We start from the raw sequence: 26,113 nt of genomic DNA on the forward strand, positions 1-26,113 counted from the left end.
TGAAGAAATAATAAATAATGACTAGTATTTTAAAGGTTGAAGCTAAAAGAACATGGGGACCCTTTTGCAAACAGTAAACAGGAAAGGGGCACTTTTACTTTGTTATCACTGCCATTGAATAAGGCATTGGTTTTAACATGGGGTCCTCAGGTCAGCAGTATCACCCAGTATCACCTGGGAACTTACTAGATATGTAAATTCTCAAGCCTCGCCCTAGAGCTACTGAGCTAGGAAGTAAGTCATAGGGCACCAACAATTTGTGTTTTAACAAGGCCTCCAGGTAATTCTTATCTACCCTAAAGTTTTTTTTTTTTTCAAAAATTTTTTTTAAATTTTATTTTGTTATTATTATACTTTAAGTTTTAGGGTACATGTGCACAATGTGCAGGTTTGTTACATATGTATCCATGTGCCATGTTGGTGTGCTGCACCCATTAACTTGTCATTTACATTAGGTATATCTCCTAATGCTGTCCCTCCCCCTTCCCCCCACCCCACAACAGTCCCCGGAGTGTGATGTTCCCCTTCCTGTGTCCATGTGTTCTCATTGTTCAATTCCCACCTATGAGTGAGAACATGCGGTGTTTGGTTTTTTGTCCTTGCGACAGTTTGCTGAGAATGATGGTTTCCAGTTTCATCCATGTCCCCACAAAGGACATGAACTCATCATTTTTTATGGCTGCACAGTATTCCATGGTGTATATGTGCCCTAAAGTTTTAACTCAAGGTCGTGGAAGTCGGTCCGTGAGCCTAAAACGGAAAACAATGTTGGATGAAACTTCTAGCTTTATTTCCCTAAATATCTAATATCTGTTACAGGTAACATATGGTAAAAAATAACACTGGTTGGTAAACCTATCTGGACTGAGATGATTGTAAGTAAACTACAAATACCTGATGAAAAGCCACAACTTTGAGCTTCTGAGTGTCAGGGTTCTTGTAGCCATGTCCCTCTCCAGGACTCTATGCTCATGAGGCTATTACAAAAGATATTGATTCTTTTTTGGAACTTAGGGTATCTAAGTTAGGGTAGTTCCCACAATTAACAAATTGATTTGTTCCCTTCTACCTGAACTGACACTTGGCAGAAAATGCAGGTGGGCAGAGAATGGCCCCTGGACTAAGGTGCAAGCTATGTGAGGACTCGCTCTGGAGGTATGCCTCTGATGCTGCTGCAGTGGCATGAATGTGAAATGTCTAACTGGTCCTAGGACTACCTAACGTGGTCAGTACAGTTCCCTTCTGCCTTTTATTGTTTTATTATCAATGATATTTCATTTTTATTTCAGTTCCCATCTGCCTTTTATTGTTTTATTATTGTTGCTATACATTTCTACTTTGGAAGACGTTACTCTCCTTATTTTGTAAAGCCATCCTCATTTCTCTGTCTGCTCGAACATTTACCCTTTCTGTGGCTTTTTGTTCTTTCCTATATTTCTGAGCCTCCATGTGGGATAGTTTTCCTTCTGCCTGAAAAAACCCTTTAGTGATTTTTTTAGTACAATCTGTTGGTAACATGCATCTTCCAGCTTTTAGTGGTCTAAAATCTTTATTTAACTTTCATTTTTAAAGAGTGAGGTATAACATACATAAACAAATGCTCAGATCCTAAGTGTAACATTCACCTTTGACAATTAAGTAACAAAGACACAGAAATATCCAACACTTCAGAAAGTTCTTTCATGCGGTATCCCAGTCAACACTTCTGAAGTAATCACTGATCCGATTTCTATTCTTATGTTATTTTCCCCATTCTAGAATTTCATATAGTTAGAATTTTAACTATGCATATTTTTGTGACCAACTTCTTTTGTGAGAATAATATTGAGATTCATCAATGTTGTGGATGTTGGTTCTTCTTTGCTGAACAGTATCCACTGTCTCAATAGACCGCTGTTTACCTATTCTTCTATTGATGGGCACCTCACTGTTACCAGTTTTATTGGCTATTATGAATAAAGCTGCTGTAAATATTTTTTTCCAAGTATTTTGTGGTCATATGTTTTCATGTCTCTTTGATAAATTTCTAGCAGCAAAATTACTGGGTCATGTATATATAACTCTTTAATAAACTGACAAACTGTTTTCCAAAATAATCATATTATTTTCTACTCCCACTAGCAACATATGAGGGTTCCAGTTGCTCCACATCCTCTCCAATGTTTGTCATTATCAGTCTTTTTCACTGTAGCCCTTCTACAGGGTATGAACTGGTATTTCACTGCGATTTTATTTTTCATTTCTAGATGACTAATACATTGGGTACTTTTAAAATGTAACTACTATACATATATCGTGTTTTGTGAAATGTCTATTCACAAAACTCACCTTTAAAAAATTGCATTGTCTTTTTAAAAATTACTAAATTGTAGTTCTTTATATATTTTGAACTCAAGTCCATCAGATATATGTATTGTGAATATTTTCTTTAAGTCTGTGTCTATTTTCTTAAGTGTCTGTTGAAGATAAATTTTATTTAAATTTTTTTTAAGCTGGAGTGCAGTGGCACAATCATAGCTCATTACATCCTCAAAGTCCTGGGCTCAAACAATCCTCCCACCTCAGCCTCCTGTGTAGCTAGGACTACAGGCGTTGCTGGCTAATTTTTAAATTTTTTGTAGAGATGGGGTCTTGCTATGTTGCCCTGGTTGGTCTCGAACTCCTGGCTTCAAGTAATCCTTCTGTCTTGGCCTCCCAAAGTGCTGGGATTGGAGGTGTCAGCCACCATGCCCAGCTGAGAAATTTTAATGAAGACCAACTTATCAATTTTTTTTTCTTGTATAGTTCATGCTTTCTGAGAAGTCTCTGTCTACACCAAGAACTTAAAGTGAATATCTTATGTTTTGCTCTGGTAGCTTTATTGCTTTAGCTTTACTTTTATGTCTATAATTTATCTCAAGTTGATTTTTCTGGATGATGTGAGGTATGGGTTTTTTCTTCTATATGCATATCCATGCATTCCAGACATACTTATTATAGAGATTTTACTTCCTTCATTCAAATTCTGTGCTGCCCTTTGAGAAAATCATTTTACCATCTATGTAAGGGTTTATTCTTGGCCTCTCTCTTCTATTCCACTGTTCTATTGGTCTATCATTTTGCCAATAACACATATAATGATTACTTTATTTGCTTCATTTTTAAAGGATATTTGCAGGGTACAGAGGTCTAGGTTGGTGCTGTTTTCTTCCAGCAATTGAAATGTCACTCTGTTGTCTTCTGGTTCCATTGCTACTGCTGAGAAGTCAGCTGTCAGTCTTGGACATTCGAAAGTGAATTCTTTTCTCTACCTTTTAAGATTCTATTCTCTGTCTTTTGTTTTTGGCAATTTGCTATGATGTTCTAGTAAGGCTTCTCTGTATTTATATCTGTGGATCACACACTTTCTTGAGTCTGTGAAATATTCTATGGAAAATTCTTAGGAAATAAATTCTGAGCCATTACCTCTTCAAACATTGCTCCTGCCTTGTTCTTTCTCCTCTTCTCCTGGGATTCTGTATGTTGGATTTTTTTTTTTTTTTTTTTGGATGTGTCCCACATATCCTTTATTCCCTTATCTCCCCTCTGCCTCCACAAATTCCTTTATGTCTTTATATATCAGTTTGAATATTTTCTACTAAAAATGATTTTCTTCTTCATCTTCAGTTTGGATATTTTCTAATAACCTGTTTTGACCTATCTTTCATCTTTTCTGCCGTGACTAATCATCTGTTCTACTGTTCTACTTGTTATTGTAGTGAAAACTCATAAAATTTATCTTAGCCATTCTAAGTATACAGTTCAGTAGTGTTTAGTGTATTCACATCATGTAACCAACCTTCAGAACTTCTTCATCTGGCAAAATTGAAACTCAATATCCATTAAATAACTTTTCACACCTCCTTCCTCCCAGTTGCTGGCAGCAATCATTCTATTTTCTGTCTCTATGAATATGACTACTCTAGATACCTCACATAAGTGGAATCATTCAGTATTTGCCTTTTTGTGACTGGCTTATTTCACTTAACGTAATTCCTCAAGATTCCTCCATGTTGTAGCATGTGTTGGAATTTCCTTCCTTTTTAAGGCCGTATTCATAGTATGTATATCCCATATTTTGTTTATCCATTGATCTGTGGATGGGCACACAGATGGCTTCCACCTCTTGGCTACTGTGAATGGTATGCCTATGAACATGGATGTGCAAATATTTCTTTGGAATCCTGCTTTCAATTCTTTTGGATATATATCCAGGAGTGGAATTGCTGAATCATATAGTAATTCAATGTTTAATTATTTGAGAAACTGTGATACTGTTTTCCATAGTGGCTGCATCATTTTTTGTTAGTTTTTATTTCATAATCATAAACTTAACTCTGCAATCCAGCTATATGTGTAGGGATATAATGAAAATATAGAACTCAAAGAACTGCAGTAAGAGCACAAATATTATAGGATATTGTGAGCAAATGGGGTGGAACGGTGCTCTCCTGAGCTACAAAAGGAAAGGTCTGGTGGTTAAGAGAAAACACAAGTCAAATTTATTAGAGCTGTCTGCAGTTGGCAATGGCAATCTTCTTGCTTGTCTTGCCATTCCTGCACCCAAAGCATTCCATGGCTTCCACAATATTCATGCCCTCTTTCACCTTGCCAAAGATCACATGCTTGCCATCCCACCACTTGGCCATGGCAGTGCAGATCAAAAACTGGGAACCATTTGTTTTGGGTCCAGCGTTTGCCACAGACAAGATGCCGAGACCTGTATGCTTCACAATAAAGTTCTTATCATCAAATTTATCCCCGTAGATGGACTTGCCACCAATGCCATTATGGTGTGTGAAGTCATCACCCTGGCATATAAACTGTAGACTAATTCTGTGAAAGCAGGAACCTTTATAACCAAATCCTTTGTCTTTATTGTTCAGAGTGTGAAAGTTTTATCCTGTCTTTGGAAATCTGTCTGCAAATAGCTGAAAGGAGATGTGTCCCAAGGGCTTGCTGTTGATGGTGATGTTGAAGGGCACAGTGGGGATGACCATGGCCTAGTGACAGGGGGTGTTGGGGGGCAGCAGTGCCTGCATAGCCAGCTGCATCATTTTATATTCCCACCAACAGTGCATAGGCATTCCAATTTCTACATCCTTGCCAATGCTTATTAATTTTGTTTTTAATAGTGGTCATCCTAATTGGTATGACGTGGTATCTCGTTGTGGTTTGATTTGCATTTTCCTGATGATTTGTGGTACTGAGCATATTTGCATATGCTTGTTGGCTGTTTGCATATCATCTTTGGAGAAATGACTATTCAAGTCCTTTGTATATTTTTTAATTGGGTTATTTTGTTTTTAATTTGTACAGGTGGTTTATATAATTTGGATATTAACCCTTTAGATGTACGACTTGCAAATATTTTCTCCTGGTCTGTAGGCTGTCTTTTCACTCTGTTAATTGTGTCCTCTGATGCCCAGAAGTTTTAAACTTTAATATAGTCCAATTTGTCTATTTTTACATTTGTTGCCTGTGCTTTTGGTGTCATAACCAAGAAATACATATATTGTCTTAATGCTTTTATCCTATGTTTTCTTCCAAGAGTTGTACAGTTTTAGGTCTTATACTTAGGTCTTTGGACCATTTTGAGTTAACTTTTGCGTATGATATAAGAGTCCAACTTTATTCTTTTGCATATGAATATACAGTTTTCCTAACACCACTTGTTGAAGAGACCATCTTTTCCCCATTGAATGGTCTTGGCACCCTTGTGGAAAATCATTTGACTATATATATGAGGGTTTATTTTTGGCTCGCCATTGTCTAATTTGATTTTATACCCATCAATAGAGTTCTTAATTTCAGTTATTGCAATTCTCAGCTCTAGAATATCCATTTGATTCTTTTTACCCCCACAAGTTCCAATTATCTGGCGGGAAATTTCCCTTTTATTTATTTTCTCCCTATCTTCTATTTTCTTGAACACATTATCATTGTTATTTCAAGACCTGGTCTTAACTCCACTGCCTGAATCATCTGTGGGTATATTTCTAATGTCTGCCCTTTCTCTTGGTTTTCAGTCCCATCTCTTGAATGTCTAGTATAATTTTACTAAAGGCTTGACATTGTTTCTAAGAAGTTGTAGAGGCTCCATATGATGTTATCTTCTAAAGAGAGCATTCATACATTCTTTAGCTTGGCAGGTAGACCATAAACTTAATTCAACAGCTGACTGAATTTGGGCTGCTATGCCATTGTGTAAAGGCCACAGTTGGCAATGGTGATCTTCTTGCTGGTCTTGCCATTCCTAGACCCAAAGTTCACTTATCCTTAGTTTTGTCCCTTCTTAAAAGGCACAAATCTCCAGACTTTCCAAATGAAATCCCTGGATAGTCACCAAAAGCCTCCTGTCCTCAATGCTGGGTCTTGAACTCTAATACTAGCCTCCTAAAAACGGTTTTTCACAGCTTTCTACTTGGCTTTCTGGTCTCCTGTGTTTTGTAGCTTCAGAATTTGCCAATGTATTGTGAAGGGTACTAGGTTCACATCTCTGTCTTTCCCTTCTCAGCAGGACCTTAGCCCTTTTAGTATCCAATCTTGTTTCTCTAGCCTAGCATGACTTCTAAAGGCTGTTGGTTTCTCTGCCCAGATCAGCCTCCTGTATTGTAGCAGATCATTCTCTCTTTTTAAAAAAAGCTTGTATTTCCATTTTTTTCCTCTTTATAATTCCATTTGACAATTTTCCATAATTTTCTGCTTTCATTTTCTTTTCTGCTGCATCTAGTCCATTTTTCTAAGATTGTTGACCTTCTTCCTTCCTTGTAAAAGTTCCTTAGAAATTAGGTTTAAAATCCCTTTATCTGTAATATAATTTGAAAATACTGTTCCCAGCTTTTCATTTTGTTCATTGTGCTTGTTTGAAATGCAAGTTTTTAAAAAAAATTTAGTTATTCATCTTTTTCCTTAGTGTGTATGAATTTTGAGTCAATTAGGAAATTTTCCCTACATCCAAGTTACAGAGAAATTCCCATGCATTTTATTTGTACTTGTATGAAGTCATTTTGTTACATTTATTTTAATCTCTGATCCATTTAAAATTTATCTTGGTATGTAGTAGAAGGAATGGATGTAATTTTTTTTTTTTTGAGACGGAGTCTCACTCTATTGCCCAAGCTGGAGTGCAGTGGCACGATCCAGCTCACTGCAACCTCCGCCTCCCAGGTTCAAGCGATTCTTCTGCCCCACCCTCCTGAGTAGCCGGGATTACAGGCATGCACCACCATGCCCAGCTAATTTTTTTTTGTATTTTTAGTACAGATTAAGTTTCATCATATTGGCCAGACTGGTCTCAGACTCTTGACCTCAGGTGATCCACCCGCCTCAGCCTCCCAAAGTGCTAGGATTATAGGCAGGAGACACCACGCCCTGTGGAATAGATATAATTTTATCTTTTCCCCTATTTAGCATCAAAACATACATTTCCTTTCACTGATGAGATGCTGCCTTTACAGTACTCAAAATTGCCATACGCAATTAGTTTTCTATTCTTTCCCATTGGTTTGTGCATTCATGCAGCAATATCAAACTAAATTAATCAAAGGCTTCATGTACGTTTAATGTCTTCTAGGTTAAATCCTCCTCTTCTCCCACTGTTCTTTTTTTCAGTTTCCCTAATTATTCTTGATTGTTTCTTCTTTGAGATAAACTTAAACAATTATTAATAGCTTGCCTGGCACCAGAAAAAAACATAGCATTTTTATTGTTATTGCATTAAAATGACAAACTAACTTAAGAGAATTGACATGGTATGATGCTGAGACTTCACATGCGAGAACATGGTTAAGTCTTTCCATTTGTTCAAGCCTAGTTTTGCATTTTTCAGAAGAGTTTTAAATTTTGGAGTTTAAAAAAAAAATTGCCTAAGGTATTTTCTTTTAAAATTCTCTTACAACTTTGTTTTTTTAATTGTATATATGAAAGCTATTTATTTTTGTATGATAACTGTACTGATTTATGGCTTAATCTGTATTGGTCAATATCCATTTCCATGCTAACATTTAAATCTTTGGAAATTTGTTGAGGCCTTTTTTATGGCTCAGTCATATGTTAAGTGTTCACATATGATAAATGTTCCTTCCTTGTGCATGTAAAAGAATGAATTTTGGGCCGGGCACGGTGGCTCACACCTGTAATCCCAGCACTTTGGGAGGCCGAGGCGGGTGGATCACGAGGTCAGGAGTTCGAGACCAGCCTGGCCAATATGGTGAAACCCCGTCTCTACTAAAACACATAAAAATTAGCTGGGTGTGGTGGCGCATGCCTGTAGTCCCAGCTACTTGGGAGGCTGAGGCAGGAGAATCACTTGAACCTGGGAGGCGGAGGTTGCTGTGAGCCAAGATAGCACCACTGCACTCCAGCCTGGGCAACAGAGTGAGACTCTGTCTCAAAAAAAAAAATAAAAAAAAAGAATTTTGTCACAGCTGGATGCAGTGCTTATATATGTCAGCTAGGTCCAGTTTGTAATTGTGGTGTTTTTGGTCTGCTATAATAATAACTGCTATCAGTTATTATAATTTTATTCAAATCTACTTTGATTGGGAATATGTCTATTTCTTCTGCCAGTTATGTCAATGTTTACCTTATATATTTTAGACTATGTTCTTAGGTGCATACAGTTTACAGAACATGCCTACCTTATGAATTAAATCTATATTACTTTCCTATAGCTACTGTGACAAATTAACACATACTTGGTGGTTTAAAATAATAAAAATGTATTCTTTCACAGCTCTTAAGGCAGGAGGTCCAAAATCACTATCATTGGGTCAAAGTCAATGTGTCAGCAGGGCTGTGCTCCCTTCAGAGGATCTAGAGAATCTGTTATTTCCCTCTTCTGGTTTCTTTTGGCCGCTGGCATTCCTTGGCTTGTGGCTGCATAACTCTGCCTCTATTGTCACACAGCCTTCTCCTCTTTTGGATTAAGTCTCTCTGTCTCCTTCTTTGTAAGAATACATGTGATTGGCTTTAGGACCCAACTGGATAATCCAGGGTAATCGCTCCATCTCCAGATCCTCAATTTTATCTGCAAAGTCCTCTTCTTTCCATACTGTATATGTGTATAGTTTTCACAGGTTCCAGGGATTAGAACATGGATATCTTTGTGGGGGGGACACTATTCAGCCTGCCACAGATCCCTTTACTGTTATAAAATATTCCACTTTAACTTCACCAGTGCTTCTTATTATAAAGTTTACTTCTTCTGACAAGGGTATAGTTATATAGCTGGTTTTTTTTTTTTTTTTTTTTTTTTTTTAATCTAGCCCACATTTAATTCTTAAGTTACACAGTCTTCCTCCATTTAACTACTGATGTACTTGGGTCTATATTTGCCATTGTACTATTTGTGATCTACTTTTACGTACCTTTATCTTGACTTCCTTTGGATTAATCAAATGTTATACATGATTCCATTTTCCTTCTATTAAGTTACATTTAAAAATAACTTTTAGTTGTTAGCCTAGAGCTTAAAACATGCTTTTTTACTTATTAAAGCCAATGCAAATTATTACTTTTACTACTTGGCTGATACCAATTAAGCCTTAGGAGTTTTAAACTCTATCTGCTTCCCTCTCATCATTTACGTTATTGCTACCATAAATTTTAGATATACAGTACATAAAATTGAAACTCCTCAGGGTGTACAATTATTATTTTGTATAGTTACTATTCATTTACGTGTGCTCTCCAGTGTTCTTCATTCTTTCTTCCAAGTCCATATTTCTATCTGGGATTATTTTCCTGATAAACTTCCTTTAATTTTTCAGTGCAGGCCTACTGGTGCCAAATTCTCTCTGTTTTTGCTTGTTTGAACACATACTTGTCTTGCCTTAATCTTTTAACAACATTTTGGCTGGTTTAGAATTCTAAGCTTGCAGTTTCCTTAGTCTAGCACTTTAAACATGTTGTTACAATGGCTTCCAGTTTCTATCATTTCTGTTTAGAAGCTAACAGTCTCATTGTTGCAACTGTGAAGGCAACTGGTGAATTAACGATGGGCCACATATTCTTTGTCACTACCATCAGGTAGAGGATATTTTCATGCCTGTAATTTTGAGCAGGCCCCAGGACTTGCTTTCAAGGGCAGCATGGATGAAGCAGTGCTGCTTCAGTTTTATGCACAGGCTCTAAGAGGCCTGGCCTGGATGCTTCTGCTTTCACCCTCTTGGAGCCCTCAGCCATCATGTGAAATGGCCCAGGACCCTGCTGGAGAGGGAACTGCAGCTGTGCCCCAGCTAATGCAGCCACCCCAGTTGAGGCCCCAGACATTTGAGTAAAGCCATCTTTGGTGGAGTCCCCCACATGGCTGCAGTTGCATAAGTGACTCCAGGTGAGACCAGAAGAAATGCCCAGCTGAGTCCAGTTCAGACTGTAGAATCTTCAGCAAAGAACAGTTTTGTTTTAAGGTAGTAAATTTTGGGGTGATTTGTTAGGCAGTAAAAGATAACTGAAATAGTATTTGATATTTAAATACAGCATTGCCATGATAGAAACTTAAGACATGTAGCACTAGTTTGGGGACTGGGTTGTAGACATTTGGTGGAAGAGCAGCAAAGAGACTACTAATGGCGGCTGGAAAACCACTGAGGAAATTGGTATTTCAGGCTGGACAGAAGCCATGTAATCTACTGACAAAACAAGTGAGACTGTATCTTGGAAGACAGAAAAAGGACCTAGTGAAGTTATAGATCTGGCTAAGGTTTCCAGGAAAAATGCTGAAAGTGATAAGCAATTTTTCAAAAAATACCAGTAGAAAGGTATTAAAAGAGAGAAGAACTAAACAAGGAACTGCTCAGTTTCAAGCAGAATTGAGAGGAAAATACTTTCAACCTGGGACTTGCAGGGTTACAAAATAAAACTTTCTCGTTACCAGCTTCTCCAGCAAAAGGTTCTGAAGTTAAAAAAAAAAAAAAAAAAAAAAAAATCCAGGGTGTTAACAGTAAGACTATGGTCTCAGGGTCAAGATAAAATAAAGCACATGCAATACAACCTTGTTACTACTACAGATGCTCCCAGACTCACAATGGGGTTACATCTTGATAAACCCATCGTAAGCTGAAAATATTAAGTTGAAATGCATTCAGTACACCTAACCTACCATACATCATAGCTTAACCTGTCACTGCTTAAACGTGCTCAGAACACTTACATTATGTTATAGTTGAACAAAATCATCTAACACAAAGCCTATTTTATAATGAAGTGCTGAGTATCTCATGATTTACTGAATACTGTACTGAATGTAAAAAATAGAATGGCTGTATGGGTACTCGAAGTATGGTTGCTACTGAATGCATACAGCTTTCATACCATCCTAAAGTAAAAGAATTCTAAGTTGAACCATCATAAGTTGATGACCACCTGTACTTCAGAAAGATTTAAGCCAGTGCCCAGCTGATGCTCTCAGTTAGACAAAAGGCATCTAAGACTCTAAAGGGTATCATCCCTGATTCACATTCAAAGTACATAGAGGACTTCTTGAAGAAATTTGTGGGTGTGGCTTCTCTCTGGTGGAGTGAGTGGTTTATAATTTGAAAGTCCACAAAGCTTTTTAAAGAAGTTGTGCCAGTGTGGATAACTGTGCCAGTTGGGACAGAGCCTAGAAGCAGGCTGAGAAAGCTATTCAGCTACAAAAACAGGACATTTCTCATGGAAAAGGAAAGACAGCTCAAAGAAAAAAGTCAAAAACTGAGAAACAGAAAAGGGAGCCAACGTCAGAAAACCAAAATAGACTAATCAAATGTTCCCTACCCCTGGAATTGGGGGAATTGGTGACATGTAGCCAGATGGACTTCACAACTGCCATGGGATTGCTACATGCCTTCAATTTCCTCTCTTGTAAATTTAGTCAATTGATGTGACATCGTATCCTTGCCATAACAATGTACGTTGTATGTGCGGGGGTGGATAAGACCAACAACTTTTTTTTAATTCATAGGTTTACAGATGAAGAGAAGCTGTATCTCAGGAGCCTCTTCCATACACAGGAATCCTCTCTTATCTGAGGGGAATATGTTCCAAGACCCCCAGTGTATGCCTGAAACTGTGGATAGTACTGAACCTTATACAAACTATTATTTTTTCCTATATACATCCCTATGATAAAGTTTAACTTATAAATTAGACACAGTAAGAGATTAATAATAAAACAGAACAATTAAAATAATATACTGTAATAGAAGCTGTATGGATGTGATCTACATCTTTGTCTACCTCAAAATGTCTTATTATACTGTACTCATCTATTTTTGAACCTCAGTTGACTGTGAGTCTGAAAACTGTGGAAAGTGAAACCACAGTTGAGGGGGAACTACTGTACACAAGTAGACTCTGAGCCTGATGCCATAATTGGATGGGACTGTGGGGTTCTTGGGGTGGGTGTCATTTTGCATGTAGGAGGAATTTAAGCAATTTGAGCCAGTAGGAAAACTCAGGCAAATGAGAGATGCCCTAAAATTCTATCTGCCCTCCTCTTCACCCATGTCTTATCAAGAAGTGAAGTCCTATCTGTTTCCTTGAATCTCAGCTGGCTTTGTGATGACTGGCTCTGACCAACAAGAATGCAGTTGAAATGATGCTGTATGAGTTTCTAGGCTTTGAGAAGCCAAGCAGATTCTGTTTTTTACCCTTCTGAAGCCCTGATCCATCACGTGCTTATTACTGTGCCAGGGAGACCATGTGGAGCTGGAGAGACCAGATGGACTTGGAGGGATCACATGCTACCTAAGAGACCATGTAGAGATGGAGCCTGGACAGCTCCCACTCTTCCAGGCTTCCCCAGAGGCACCAAACATGAGAGTCAACAGCTCTTGGGTGTGTAGCTCCAGCAACATAAGTGACTTCAGGTGAGATCAGCAGAAGAAGTGCCTGGCTGAGCCCAGCCCAGACAGCAGAATTACAAATAAATAAATGGCTGTTCAGTTCTGTAATGGTAAACAGCCATTTGTTTGTTTGTAACAATAGGTAACTGATACAGAAATTATATTTTTCTTCCTGGCTCTTAAGCTTTTAATTTTCCTAGGTGTGCTTTTCATTGCACCTATTCTGCTTGGGGTCTGCTGAGCTTCTAGAATCTGTAGGCTACCTTGCATCCATTTTGGAACATTCTAGCCCATTTCTTCAAATATCACTTCTGCCCGATTCTGTTACTTCTCTATCTCCCAGACCCTAATTATATGTATGTTAGATCTTTGGAGTTTTTCCATCACGTTTCTTATGCTCTTATCAATCTCCACACTCCCTTATTTTCTCTGTGGTTCTGTCTGCATATTTTTCGAGTTCACCAATTCTGGGCTGTGCTCTGTTCAATCTGTTATTAAACCCATTCAATGAGTTTTCATTACTGTATTTTTAAGTTCTAGAATGCTTATCTGATTTTTAAAGTAGTTTTTAGTTCTCTGGTGAAAAGGTACTTTTTTCATCTACTTTCTTCATCTTTTCCCTTATTTTTGTGAATATATTAATTGTAGTTATCTTAAAGTCCTTGTCTACTGAGTATAGTATCTCTATTATCTGTAAATCTACTCCTATTGTCTGCACTTTGCCTTATTATCAACCATACATTCTTGCTTCTTTGCAGATCTAGTATTTTTTTCTAAAAATTGTATTCTGGTCTTTCTGTATTAAAGAACCACAGTGGCTCCAGATATTATACTTCATCAGGGCAGTTTTTCCCTTCATTCTATTCAAATAAGTCGGAAAACTGATCAACTCACTCCTGCCCGATAATGAGTTAGGTTGGGGCATAGAATTTGGCAAGATCAATCTGTCCGGGTCATTCCTGCTCCTCTGCTGTGGCACTCCAGGAATTCTGACTAGGAACTAATCTAGACCTAATGCTAGATAAGGAACTAATCTAGACCTAATCAGAATCCCCAGAGTGCCACAACTGAGGAACAGAAATGACCTCAGGTGTCTAGTAGGTAGGTGTTTGTCTCCTCAGCCCAAAAGACTTTTTCCTGTTAGAGATCCCCAGCTCACTTCAGTCTCCCATCCGAGTAGTATCAAGATGAAAATCCTGAGGGGAAAAAGCCATATGCTTATGGCTGGCTCTGTCACCCAGCATCTCCTTATTTCCTAAGCAATGCGAGATGGAGAGATTTCACTCTACCTTTCCTAAGTTTTAAGCCTAATCCCCCAGACTCCTGTGTGGTCTTAGTTGAATCAAAATGCTCCTTGTAAAAAAACTGGTCGTGTCTTTGATTTTCAATTTGTTAATTCCACCTTGAACAACTGCTAAAAGCTTTACTATTTTCTCTTCTTCCTCAGTAATGGCTTTCTCCCTAGGCTAAGGCCAGTTCTTAGCTCATACCCTGAACCAACAAGCGCTGGGGGCATAGGCAGGGAGACACAGCTGGCAATCACCAGCTCACTTTGGAAAGGTTCTTCTGTCACTAGCAATCTAGTTCTTTCATATCTTGTTGCTTGCCTAGTTTTGTGATAGCTTTAAAAACATGATTTTAGAAGTTTATCTGGTTCATTCAAGTTATTGTAATGCACTGACCTGCCTTGACCTACTACATCCTAACTGGAATATTACTTTTACATGTGTATTAACTTTTAATGTTATTTGGCTAAATTCTTGTATTCTTTGTAGTTGCTTTTCCATGGATTCTTTTGGTTTTTCCAGACATATGATTTTATTAGATACAGTAGGCAGTCTGAATGCCTTTGTCTATATTAATACATTCACACTTATGTTGAGTAGTAGTAGAGTGGACATTTTTGTCTGGTTCTTGACTTCAGTGGAAAAGCATTTAGAAGGCACCTAGTAAGGTCCTGGCTTTTCTGCTAAGTGATGTGTGTGTGTGTGTGTGTGTGTGTGTGTGTGTGTGTGTGTGTGTGTTATTGTGCTAAGAAAAGTATCAATTCTTAGAGGTCTTAACCTAAGTTGGTATTGAATATATCCAATGTTTGCACAAGTCTGGATATGATTATATGATTTTTCCCCTCTATCAATATGAAGGATGATATTAATGGTTTCCAAATAGTAAATCAATTCAGTATTCCTAGAATAGCCTTTTAGTCATGATGTATTTTTCAAAATATGCTGTTAGATTATGTTTGCTACTATTTTATCACTTTTGAATTGTTAACAAGACAAATAGGTTAGTAGTTTTATTTTTTCATGCCAATTTTTTCAGATTCGGGGAACAATGATGTTTTCTTTGTAAAATACATTTTCTTTTTTTGATACTCTGAAATATAGCAGCATTGGAAATTTTTGGTCTTAACGGTTTGTAAAAGTCCTCTGTGAAGTCATCTGGGCCTAATGTGCTTTTTGGTTGGAGTTAACTATTTTTTCCATTTCTTCTATGGCAATCTTTCTGATTTAGATGCTGTTTCTATTGAGAAATAATATTTTTTAGAAAACTACAATGCAGCATTTTTTCTGCATTGTAATTTTCTAAAAAATATTATTTCACCTAAGTTTCCAAACGTATTTGAATAAATTGTATGTTTTGGTCAAGTAGTCTGATTCTCTAAACTTCTTATTTTTATGGTCATGTCCCCCTGCCTTTTGAATTTTATTTTGGCAATCTCCTTTTCCTTTATTAGGTTAGCTAATGACGTATCTATTTTATTGATATATACCTCAAACTCAACTTTTGGATTCACTGTTTCTCTGATTTTCTGTATAGTTAATGCATCTTTTTTCTTTGTTAATTCTTTTGCTTTTAGTTTGGTTTATTTTTTCATCCTGGTTTTGGGTGTTTAATTTTTATCTTTTCTTCTTATTTTTCATTTTTACTGATACAGTACTTAATGCTATGAAAATTTCTCTGAAAACTGTTTTAGTCTGTTCTACAGACTGTTATTTTGTTTTCATGTATCTTCAAGAAATTCTAAATTTTTTATTTTCCCTTTGACTCAGTAGCTGTTTAAATGACATGTTTTAGAATTTCCAGGTAGGAGGGCTTTTATATTGTTATTTATTATTATTATTATTTTTTTGCATTCTCGCCAGAAAATGCTACTTCTATTTTCTTCCTTGGAATTTGTTCACTGCTCTGATATAATTTTCACGAATGAATATTCTATGTTCAAATGATGAAAAGCTGTATTTTCTATTATTAAAGTTCAGAGTTTGATATATCCAATAAGATCTACCTTACTGATTATGCTATTTAGGTCTTTTATATCCTTATTAATTTTTTGTCTGGTATTATGTGGTATATTTTAATCTGTTTCTCTGAATCTCAGTCTCTGCTTTATGACATTTGTTTCTGAGTTACTGGATACATAAATACTAATAATTATTACAAATTTATTGTAAACTGTAGTCTTTAGCATTTTAAAGTATATTTCTTTGTCATGTCAAGCTCTTTGATCTAAGTTTTTCCTTGTTAGGTATGGAGATCATAAACTTTGCTCTCTTATTTGTATTTGCCTTGTATGCTTTATCCATTCTTTTATTTTTACCTTAAATCTTGTTAAATTTTATTTGGATATTTCTTGAATACAGCATAATGTTTGGCTATGCTTTGTTAAACAATTTGAAAATCTTGTTCTTTTAATAGTTAAGGTAAGAACATTTGCAATTATGGATATAATTGTTTGTCCTTGGTCCCTTGAATCCATCTGTTTAATATGTGTACATGTGTATCCTTTTACTATATTGTCTATCTTATTTGCATACTGTCTCTTTTCAGGTTATCTTTTGGTATTTAGGAAGGCTTGTATTGTATCCATACAGTAAGGCCTTTATATAATACCATTACTCTCCCTTCCTTCATACTTTTCTTGGGCTATATTCTCTTGGTCCCCTACTATGAACAGGATGGAAATTACCTGATAACCTTTTCTTACATTTCTACCTTTCCTCCCCACCAGCATTTAATTTGAAATATCATTCTTTAATTCCCAACCAGTACCTATTAAGTGATCAGTGAGCTTATTTTACCTTTCATATATTCTCCTATTCTCTCACCATTTTTTGATAATGGTACTATACCTACATTTTCAGAGCTCAAACAATCCCCAACTTAGGATTTTCCAACTTTATGACAGTGTGAAAGCAATAGACATACAGTAGAAAGCAGTACAACACTCTTGCCAGCTGTAGCTGCTAGTCAGTCACATGATCACAAGGGTAAACAGCTGATACTCTATAATATACTGTGCTGCCAGATGATTTTACCCAACTGTAGGCTAATATAAGTGTTCTGAACACATTTAAGAAAGGCTAGGCTAAGCTATAATGTTTGGTAGGTTAGGTGTACTAAATGCATTTTGACCTATGGTATTTTCAACTGAACAATAGGTTTATCAGGATGTAATCCCATGGCAAGCTGAGGAGCTTCCATAACATACGATACTGTCTTGCCTCTCTTAGAGCCATTATTCAGTCTTGGCTCTATAGACAAATATATAATGCTTGCTATTAGTCCCTTATACCAATGCTGCTCTGGTCATTTTGGCTGTCTGAAGCTTATCTCTAGACAGTCTTCTCAAGAAGAGGCTCATGGAAACAATATTTGTTACATGTTAATGGCAATTTGTCTGTGGACTCTATATTGCTGGTCAGTTTGGTAGCACATAAAATCCATGGCTCATCTTTTTTTATTCTTTAAGTATCCTAAATATGTTACTCCGTTGTCTTCTGGAATCAAGAGTTGCTGTTGAAAAATCTGATTACATTTGCTGTCTTTCTTTCTCTCTCTTTTTTTTTTCTTCCAAGATGGAGTAATTTTGCTTCAATAAGCATTGCTGTTGACTGTTCTGGATCAGTTTTCTATGGCATACAGTGCACCCTTTTTTTTTTTAATTTTATTATTATTATACTTTAAGTTTTAGGGTACATATGCACAACGTGCAGGTTTGTTACATATGTATCCATGTGCCATGTTGGTGTGCTGCACCCATTAACTCGTCATTTAGCATTAGGTGTATCTCCTAATGCTATCCCTCCCCCTCCCCCCACCCCACAACAGTCCCTGGTGTGTGATGTTCCCCTTCCTGTGTCCATGTGTTCTCATTGTTCAATTCCCACCTATGAGTGAGAACATGTGGTGTTGGGTTTTTGTCCTTGCGATAGTTTGCTGAGAATGATGGTTTCCAGTTTCATCCATGTCCCTACAAAGGACATGAACTCATCATTTTTTATGGCTGCATAGTATTCCATGGTGTATATGTGCCACATTTTCTTAGTCCAGTCTATCATTGTTGGACATTTAGGTTGGTTCCAAGTCTTTGCTATCATGAATAGTGCCGCTGTACACCAGTTCAACCATTGTGGAAGTCAGTGTGGCGGTTCCTCAGGGATCTAGAACTAGAAATACCATTTGACCCAGCCATCCCATTACTGGGTATATACCCAAAGGATTATAAATCATGCTGCTAAAAAGACACATGCACACATATGTTTATAGCAGCACAGTGCACCCTTTTAACAAAATATATTTTACAGAAATAGAATAAGACTCAAATCTTATTTGAATCTAGAGCTTAAAATATGTTCCTCTCTAACATGTTATCTTCAATTTTTCTTTAACTCTCTTTTATTTTAGTCACTTGTCACTTCTGTCCTCTATGTCCCTGTGTTTGTGCTGTATTCCTCTTGCTGCTCCTTCCAATTTTGTCATCAGTTCTGTGATAAAATTTTTCTACTACTGACCTGTTTGGCCTGGCACTCAAGTTTAATATATTTCAGTTTTCTATCTCCTGTTTTTATATCCATTGCTAATCTTTCTCCTGTGTTTTTATATTTTTGCTTTGTGATCTTTATTTATGCAGGCAATTTTTTTTTTTTTTTTGAGACAGGGTCTCACTCTGTTGCCCAGGCTGGAGTGCAGTGGCATGATCATGGCTTACTGCAACAACTTCCTTGGCTCAAGCGATCCTCCCACCTCAATCTCTCAAGTAGCTGAGACTACAGGTGTGTGTGAGCATTTTAATTTTTTTGTAGAGACAGGGTCTCGCTATGTTGCCCAGGCTGGCTCAAACTCCTGGGCTCAAACGATCCTCCTGCCTTGTCTACCATGTGCTGGGATTACAGGCATGAGCCACTGTGCCTGGCCTAATATTTTAATCCATGGAGAAAAGTTTAGTCTTAATTATAATGTGTTCCATGACAATATTTTCCTGTTGTGTGTTCTTTAGTAAAGTTTTGCTGCTTTTTCCTATGGTTTTCATTCATTCACTCATTCATTCATTCATTCACTCATTATTTATTGAGACAGAGTCTCACTCTGTCACCCAGGCTGGAGTGCAGTAGTGGGATCTCGGCTCACTGCAACCTCTGCCTCCTGGGTTAGCAGTGATTCTCCTGCCTCACCCTCCCAAGTAGCTGGGATTACAGGCACGTGCCACCACACCCGGCTGATTTTTGTATTTTTAGTAGAGACGGGGTTTCACCATGTTGGCCAGGCTGGTCTTGAACTCCTGACCTCAAGTGATCCACCCACCTTGGCCTTCCAAAGTGCTGGGATTACAGGTGTGAGCCACTGGGCCCGACCGGTTTTCTTTTATTTTGGTATCAGTGCTGTGTCTGCTCTGTTTTTACTACTCAGGATTTTCCTGGTTGGGCTACTTGTAGAAAGTTCCTTCAGGTAGCAGAATTTTGCTGACATTTTCTGAAATTGCTAACCCTGCCTGACTTCTGCTACAATTTACCCTGTATGGTTTTTGTGTGGATCATAACCACTTTTGGCAATCCTTACTTTTTTTTGAAGTCTGGGGATCATGTGTTTGCCCTAGTTTCATTATAATTGGAGTCTGCTGATGATTTTTCCATGTGCGATATCTGGAAGATGAAGGAAGTTGCTATCTCACAATGTCACATTCATACTTGAAGTTGGGCTCATTCTTTAAATGACTATGTTAAATTAGCTCTTTAATATTATACAGTAATAAAGTAGAGAGATTCTTAGCCATAAAGTAAGAAAATTAAATTTAAAAACCCCTCCTCTTTACACAAATATCACACAGAGGAAGAAAAGGAGTCTCTGAACCTCTCAATGGTATTTTCTGTAGGCTCTATGAAAATGCAATTTGGTAAATATTTTGTTTCATGATTTCAAGAGAAAAGACATTTCAAAGTGTGTTTCCCATCCATCATCCAAAATACCAAATATTCTCAACATCAGAAGAATATCTGAATTATTTCATATACCTAGATTCCATGGTTTTCACTACTACCACCTTTATACACACATACTGGGGTAAAGAAGAGAAAACTGACTACGTAAGTTTCACCACAGAAGGTAGGCAAAGAGACAGAAAAGAATATTACCCAAGTGATAGAAAAAGCGACTGAAACATTCTGCGGGGAGTTATTTCACATTATTCTTTTAGCCACCAAGTGCTCAGTAACTAACAGAAGAGGTCAGAGACACTTAGGAGCGAATAACCTAGAAAAGAAGTTAGAAGGAGGGCAACTGTTTCCAGCTTTTCTGTGGGGTGACTTACCTTTTCCAAAACTTTGGCAATTCGGGTGCCAATCTGTTCAAGCGACTGTTGTGGATATTGGTCTTTGCCGAGATTTTGTAATACCTGGAAGGAAGGAAGATGGTAGATTAGAAGAATGAACATGATGCAGGATCTAGATGATACTGCTAATGCTGACTTGGGCACTGTACCACAGAGGCAAACTGTTTTTTTGGGATACATGCTGTGGTCCTATTGGTAACGTAATCTATGGAAGATACATTTAAGGCTGTTTTATCATCCCCTTAGCTCTCCCACATTTAACAAAAATTACAGAATGTAAAACACATTCATTATAGCAACATTAGAACACAGAGTAAATGAAATAAACTGTAATTTTGTCATTCAGACATGTAAAGACATATAGAGAGGTATTAACAACCACTTTTAATACCTTTATATTTCTCTATGCACATTTTTTTCTCACAAAATATTGAATTACACTGTATACTGTTACCTATGTTTTCACATTATATATTGTGAAAATTTATTCAGGTCAATATTTATATATATTTTCTAATGGTGCCACTGTATACTATCTTATATCTATACCAAAATTTATTTAACCAGTCCTCTACTGTTGGATACTTGTGACATGTTTTTCCAATTCTTCTAGGTATACGCTTTGCTAGGTATATATTGGGTCTGCCTTCCTTACCCTTCCTTCTTAAAAATGTCAACAGGAGAATTAACTGCCCCATACATTTTTCTCAAGAGTCTGTACTTGATGGCAAGGCAGAACTACCCCCCTTGAGGGGTAAATCAGAATTAAAATTCCATGGTCATAAAGAAAAAAAGAATAATAAGCTCAGTCCCAGGGCCTGAAAGAAATCAGGCTTGGCCCAAATCCACCTAGGTGATGCCTAACTGAAAAAAGCCCCTATTTTTTTTTAAAAGAGTTGGTCACCTGTGCTTTCCACTATCAATGTGCATCCTAACCGTGAGGCTAAAAAACAGCCTGAACAAAGCCGAGCACTCACCTCTGTTAACTGACTCTCCCCTGTGTAGTGCAGGCTGGCTCGGTTGGAAACCCCATGCAAGTGATCCAGGGTATGCATACTCGTGGGGAGATTGCCATTGCAAAGAGGCTCCATTGCTGGCTGCTGTATAGGGGTGGCAAAATCTATGTGTTCTGTGATGCTGAAAAATGGAGATTACCACATTAGCTGTGGGAAATTTTTGAGTGGGTGGGAAGAGAAGAGAGACAGCATTAACAATCAGCTCATCATAGCTTCAACATGCTATCCCCTGATTTTAAACGAGCTAAGTTTTCTTCTAGGATTTCTTCTTCCAAGATATAAGTGGTGATAAATACCCACAACTGGTTATATCTTTTAGTTTTCTTTTATGCACAGCAGCACATTCCTCCCCACAGAAAAAGTTACCTAAAGCTTAGACAGTAAATTTTATAGAGATACAGCCATATATTGTATTTAGGTGTAAGACTAAGTACTTCCTTTCATTTTCCCACCATATACAAGCTAACTATTATAGACTATCATATGCATTAATATGACAAATTGGCACTGCCATGTTTTACTTGCAGCTATTTAAAAAGTCTAAATTATTAGGCAAACATTCACTCATTAGTTATTTAGAGCCTATTACATGTCAGATACAAGGACTATAATAATGAGTAAAACAACATAGTTAGTCCCTGCTGTTATCATGTTCATTCTCTTGTGATTCATTTATTACATGTGATAAGTTATAAAAGATAAAATATGGTGCAATGACAGTGCACTCCAAGAGGATATATGTTGCCTCTGCACTGGTGGAGGAGGGTAGCTAGTGAAGGATTCTGTGGAGGTAAGATTAAGTCGAGGCCAGAAGGTTTAGTATGAATTAACCAGCTGAGAACTCACAGTGAGAACAATGCCACAGACAAAGGAGACACCACGTATGACAGCCCTGGCAGGAGAGACGGCAAAAGAGAGGATGAAAAAACAGGCAGGGAGCAGATCAAGAAAGGCTTTATGGTCCACTTTAAATAGCAGTAAGAATTTCCTAGAGTGCTTTAAGAATGATTTGACTTATATTTGAAGAATTCTGAGTACTGTGGAGAGAATAGATTGAACAGAGGCAAGGGTGAACAGAGCAAGAGGACCAGCTAGGAAGTACTGGATGAACCGACGTAGGGATGGTTATGCTCTGGTTTGAGGAGGCAGCAATGGAGATGGAGAAAAGTAGGTGGTTTTGAAAAATACTCAGGGAGTAAAGGTGCTAAGAATTGGTAACAGGCTGAATTTGAAGAGCAGGGGAGGAAAATTGTTAAGGATAACTCCCAGGTTTTTGGCCTAAGCATTGCTGGAGCTATTTTGCTAAAAATAGGAAAAGAAAAAACAAACAAACAAAAAATAATTTTTTAATATGGAAAGTGGGCAAGAAAATTGTGACTTTAGTTTTCCTGAGCATTGGGTGCCTGAGTGCAATCTAGACAGACAGGTCAGGGAGACAGACAAATGAGTTGAAGGCATTGTAAAAAGGTCTGGAGATTCAAGTTTGGGAGCTGTTAGTACATCTTTGTGTGATTGGAATTTTGGGAGTAGATCAGTCTGACTAGAAGTGATTGCAAAATAAGAAGGCTTAGTGGTAAATCCTGGGGAACTCCAATACTTAAAGGGTAGAAAAGGGGTTAGCAAAAGCGAGTGAGTGTCCAGTGAGGAAAAAGCAGTTATCAGAGGCATCTACTATGCCTTGGTAGGTGTTTGCAAATCTGGATTTGCTCTGGCTCCCTTAGAACTGCATGATATTCATGAGAAACCATGGGTTTTGTGCTTCTATAGAGAGGATCCAGTCTTCAATTCAAACTAAGCAGTTATACGTGGCTGCTAGATAGCTTACAAAGGACAGGTGAAGGCACCGGGAAGGGGGGCACACTCACTGCTTTGCTACAATGGGTTGGGTCCACCTGGGGGCCATGGTCAGCATGGTCATCCTTTGAAAATTCAGCTCTAGAAAGGATAAATAACTCTTCTACTAGCTGCTAAGAGGGCATCCTTAAAGTCAGCTGGGTTCAATGGGACTCAAATGCCATAAAGGAGGGAGAGGCTTAACATACTTACTCAATGTTTTTTGAAGAAACTGCAAGCCAGGTACTCACGATGGCAGTCAGCTCTACCCAGCGGAGTTTGAGGCATTCGTCTGGGCTGGGCCATCCCAGACGCTGGTAGTCACGTTTTTTTCCTGGAAGGAAAGTATGCCATGAATCCACGCAATTGCAAAGGAACAGAACCCAAAGGGCCTTCTGCCCTGGTGATTACTTCACACAGATTGGTGTATTTGGAGGTGCTAGTCATTCCTGTAGTCTTTAGCATTTCCCCCATCTATGATCTAATTAAAATCTTGTCATTATGCAATGGGACTAAAGATCATCTTTGAGTAAAGATAGGTGGAGAAGTAAGAATAAATGAGTCCTTTGCTGGATTTAAGATTGATCAACATGAAATAAGGGGTTAAGGTATTCTTCAATGTTAACATTCTTACCCAACTTAATTTTTGCCCCTCTGTATTTTGATTTTATAAAGACAACTCCAACTTAGTAGAAACATTTATCTCTAAAGCAGGGTTTCTTAACCTGGTATTATTGACATTTTGGGCTGGATAATTTTTTGAGGGATCCGTCCTGTGCATTGGAGGGTGTTTAGCATCATCTTTGGCCTCCACCCACTGGATGTTGGTAGCACTGTTCCCCAGATATAACAACAAAAATGTCTCCAGATATTGCCAAATGTCCCCTGGGGGGCAAAATCACACCCAGTAGAAAGAACCACTGCTATAAAGAAGAGCAGCAGGGAATAATGATGTTAATGAAAGATTATCATCTCCCCCCAGCCCCCGCCACAACACCACAGTCCAAGAACCAATATTATCTATTTGAAGAGCACTTCCTGTGTATTCAGATCCCATGCTAAGTGCTTTACATCCTTAACCTCATGAGGTTAAGTTTTTTCCATTTTTCTTTTTTTAAATTAGAGACAGCACCTTGCTTTCTTGCCCAGGCTGGAGTGCCGTGGCATGATACTAGCTTTCTGTAGCCTTAACCTCCTGGACTCAAGTGATCCTCCCACCCTGGCCTCCCAAAGTGCTGGGATTATAGATGTGAGCCACTGCATCTGGCCTGAAGTAGGTTTTAACCCTCATTTCTCAGATGAGAAAACAGACTCAGAGAGACTAGGTGACTTGTCCAGGTCACCTGGCTAGCAACTGGCAGAGCTGGGATCCTGATCCAAGTCTGTTTGACTCTAACATGTATGTTCCCAATCAACAAGCTATTTAAAGCTACAAAAAATTTTAAAGCTCTGTTTATTAATATCCTTCGTAGGTACTACCTTTTGGGTCTGGGCTCTTTACTTACATCAAATCCCCAAGAAAAGAGCAGAACTGTCTTGTCTGGGAAGGGTTTTCTGAAGGAGTTATAATGGAATAGGCAGGAAGGAGAACTTTAGTTCTGAATAGCGCTTTTTATATTATAGGAATTTACCAACAGTAGAAAACTGTTTGAGGTACAGGCAGGGGTTTAGATTGAGATTTTAACAAAACAGAAAGGAACACTTTTGGAAGAGTTTCAAATTAACTCTGTTTAAATTAATAACTTAAGCCATAATTTTCACAAAAAATCTTATTTTTGCTTTACATTTAATAATTTCATTTGAAAAATATTTATTGAGCACCTGTTATAAGGGGCTGAGAACCATAAAAGACACTAGGGGTACAGACAGGAATAATAAGACGGCCTGCTCTTGAGCTCACAGTCTAGTAAGGAAGGTAAACATAAATCATTACAATACAATAGGAAAAGAGCTAGAGTGAAGATATAGAACAATTGCACAGAGGAAAAGAGTAACTAATTCTGCCTGAAGGTAACAAGGAAGAGATGGCACTTGATTTTGAAGTTTAAGGATGAGTGATATTTTAGCACGGCAGAGGGCAGAGGGGCATAGGGCAGAGGGGCATAGGGCATTCCAGGCAGAGGGAACAGCATGTGCAAAGGCACTGAGGTAAAAACATGAGCATGGTTGGTTCAGAGAATAGTGTTGAAGGGTACACAGAGGCGGGCTGTAAAGGGTCTTGTACACCACACTAGGAAGTTTGAATTTTATCCTGTAGGCAATGGGAAGGCTTCAAGCCCACATCTCTCCATCTGGTTCACAAGGATATCATAAGAGGCTCTGTTAAATGCCTTGCTGAAATCCAGTTACATTATGTCTATGGCACTTTCCTGGTCTTCCAGTCTAGTAGCCCTAACCAAAAAAGGAAATGAAATTAGTTAAGCATTATTATTAGTTCTTAGAAAATCTACAATGGCTCTTAATGACCTCCATTTTTCCCCCATGGGCTCACAAACTATTTAATACTTTGCTTTAGAACTTGGTCAGGATTTATCATGAAGCTGATTAGTTAGCAGTGAATAGAATCCATACTAATTTGAAAATTGGGATTTTGAATCTCTCTAGTATTTCTGTCATCTATGCTTTAGAGCTTCACTTTAATGCCAATAAGTGGTTCCATGATCTCATTTGCAAGTACATTCAATGCCCTACTTGGGCCCACCAACTTGAATACATTTAAAACTGCTTAAGTGCTCTCATATCATCTCAACCATATTCAGCTTTAGTTTTCACTTTTATAATAAATTTTTAGTTTTTTGTTTATAAAAGTA

General features: G+C 37.7%; 1 protein-coding gene and 1 pseudogene across 10 annotated transcripts in view; both read right to left on the reverse strand.

The window, feature by feature from the left end:
* Positions 1-26,113, reverse strand: part of TTC17 (tetratricopeptide repeat domain 17) — a 125,935-nt gene that overhangs the window by 11,568 nt on the left and 88,254 nt on the right. For 9 of the 10 annotated variants that reach the window (XM_055281866.1, XM_055281869.1, XM_055281867.1 and 6 more), the window contains 3 exons: positions 23,517-23,637; positions 21,432-21,591; positions 20,434-20,517 (listed from right to left, as the gene is read on the reverse strand). In XM_055281866.1, coding sequence (XP_055137841.1) covers positions 20,434-20,517; positions 21,432-21,591; positions 23,517-23,637 — 365 coding nt within the window. Of the gene's footprint in view, positions 1-20,433; positions 20,518-21,431; positions 21,592-23,516; positions 23,638-25,075; positions 25,695-26,113 lie in introns of those variants that run through there. The other variant, XM_055281871.2, reaches the window with a different exon arrangement.
* LOC134736982 (peptidyl-prolyl cis-trans isomerase A-like) lies at positions 1,988-20,417 on the reverse strand (annotated as a pseudogene).

The sequence above is a fragment of the Symphalangus syndactylus genome, chromosome 6, assembly GCF_028878055.3.
Source record: "Symphalangus syndactylus isolate Jambi chromosome 6, NHGRI_mSymSyn1-v2.1_pri, whole genome shotgun sequence".
Taxonomy (NCBI): Eukaryota; Metazoa; Chordata; class Mammalia; order Primates; family Hylobatidae; genus Symphalangus; species Symphalangus syndactylus.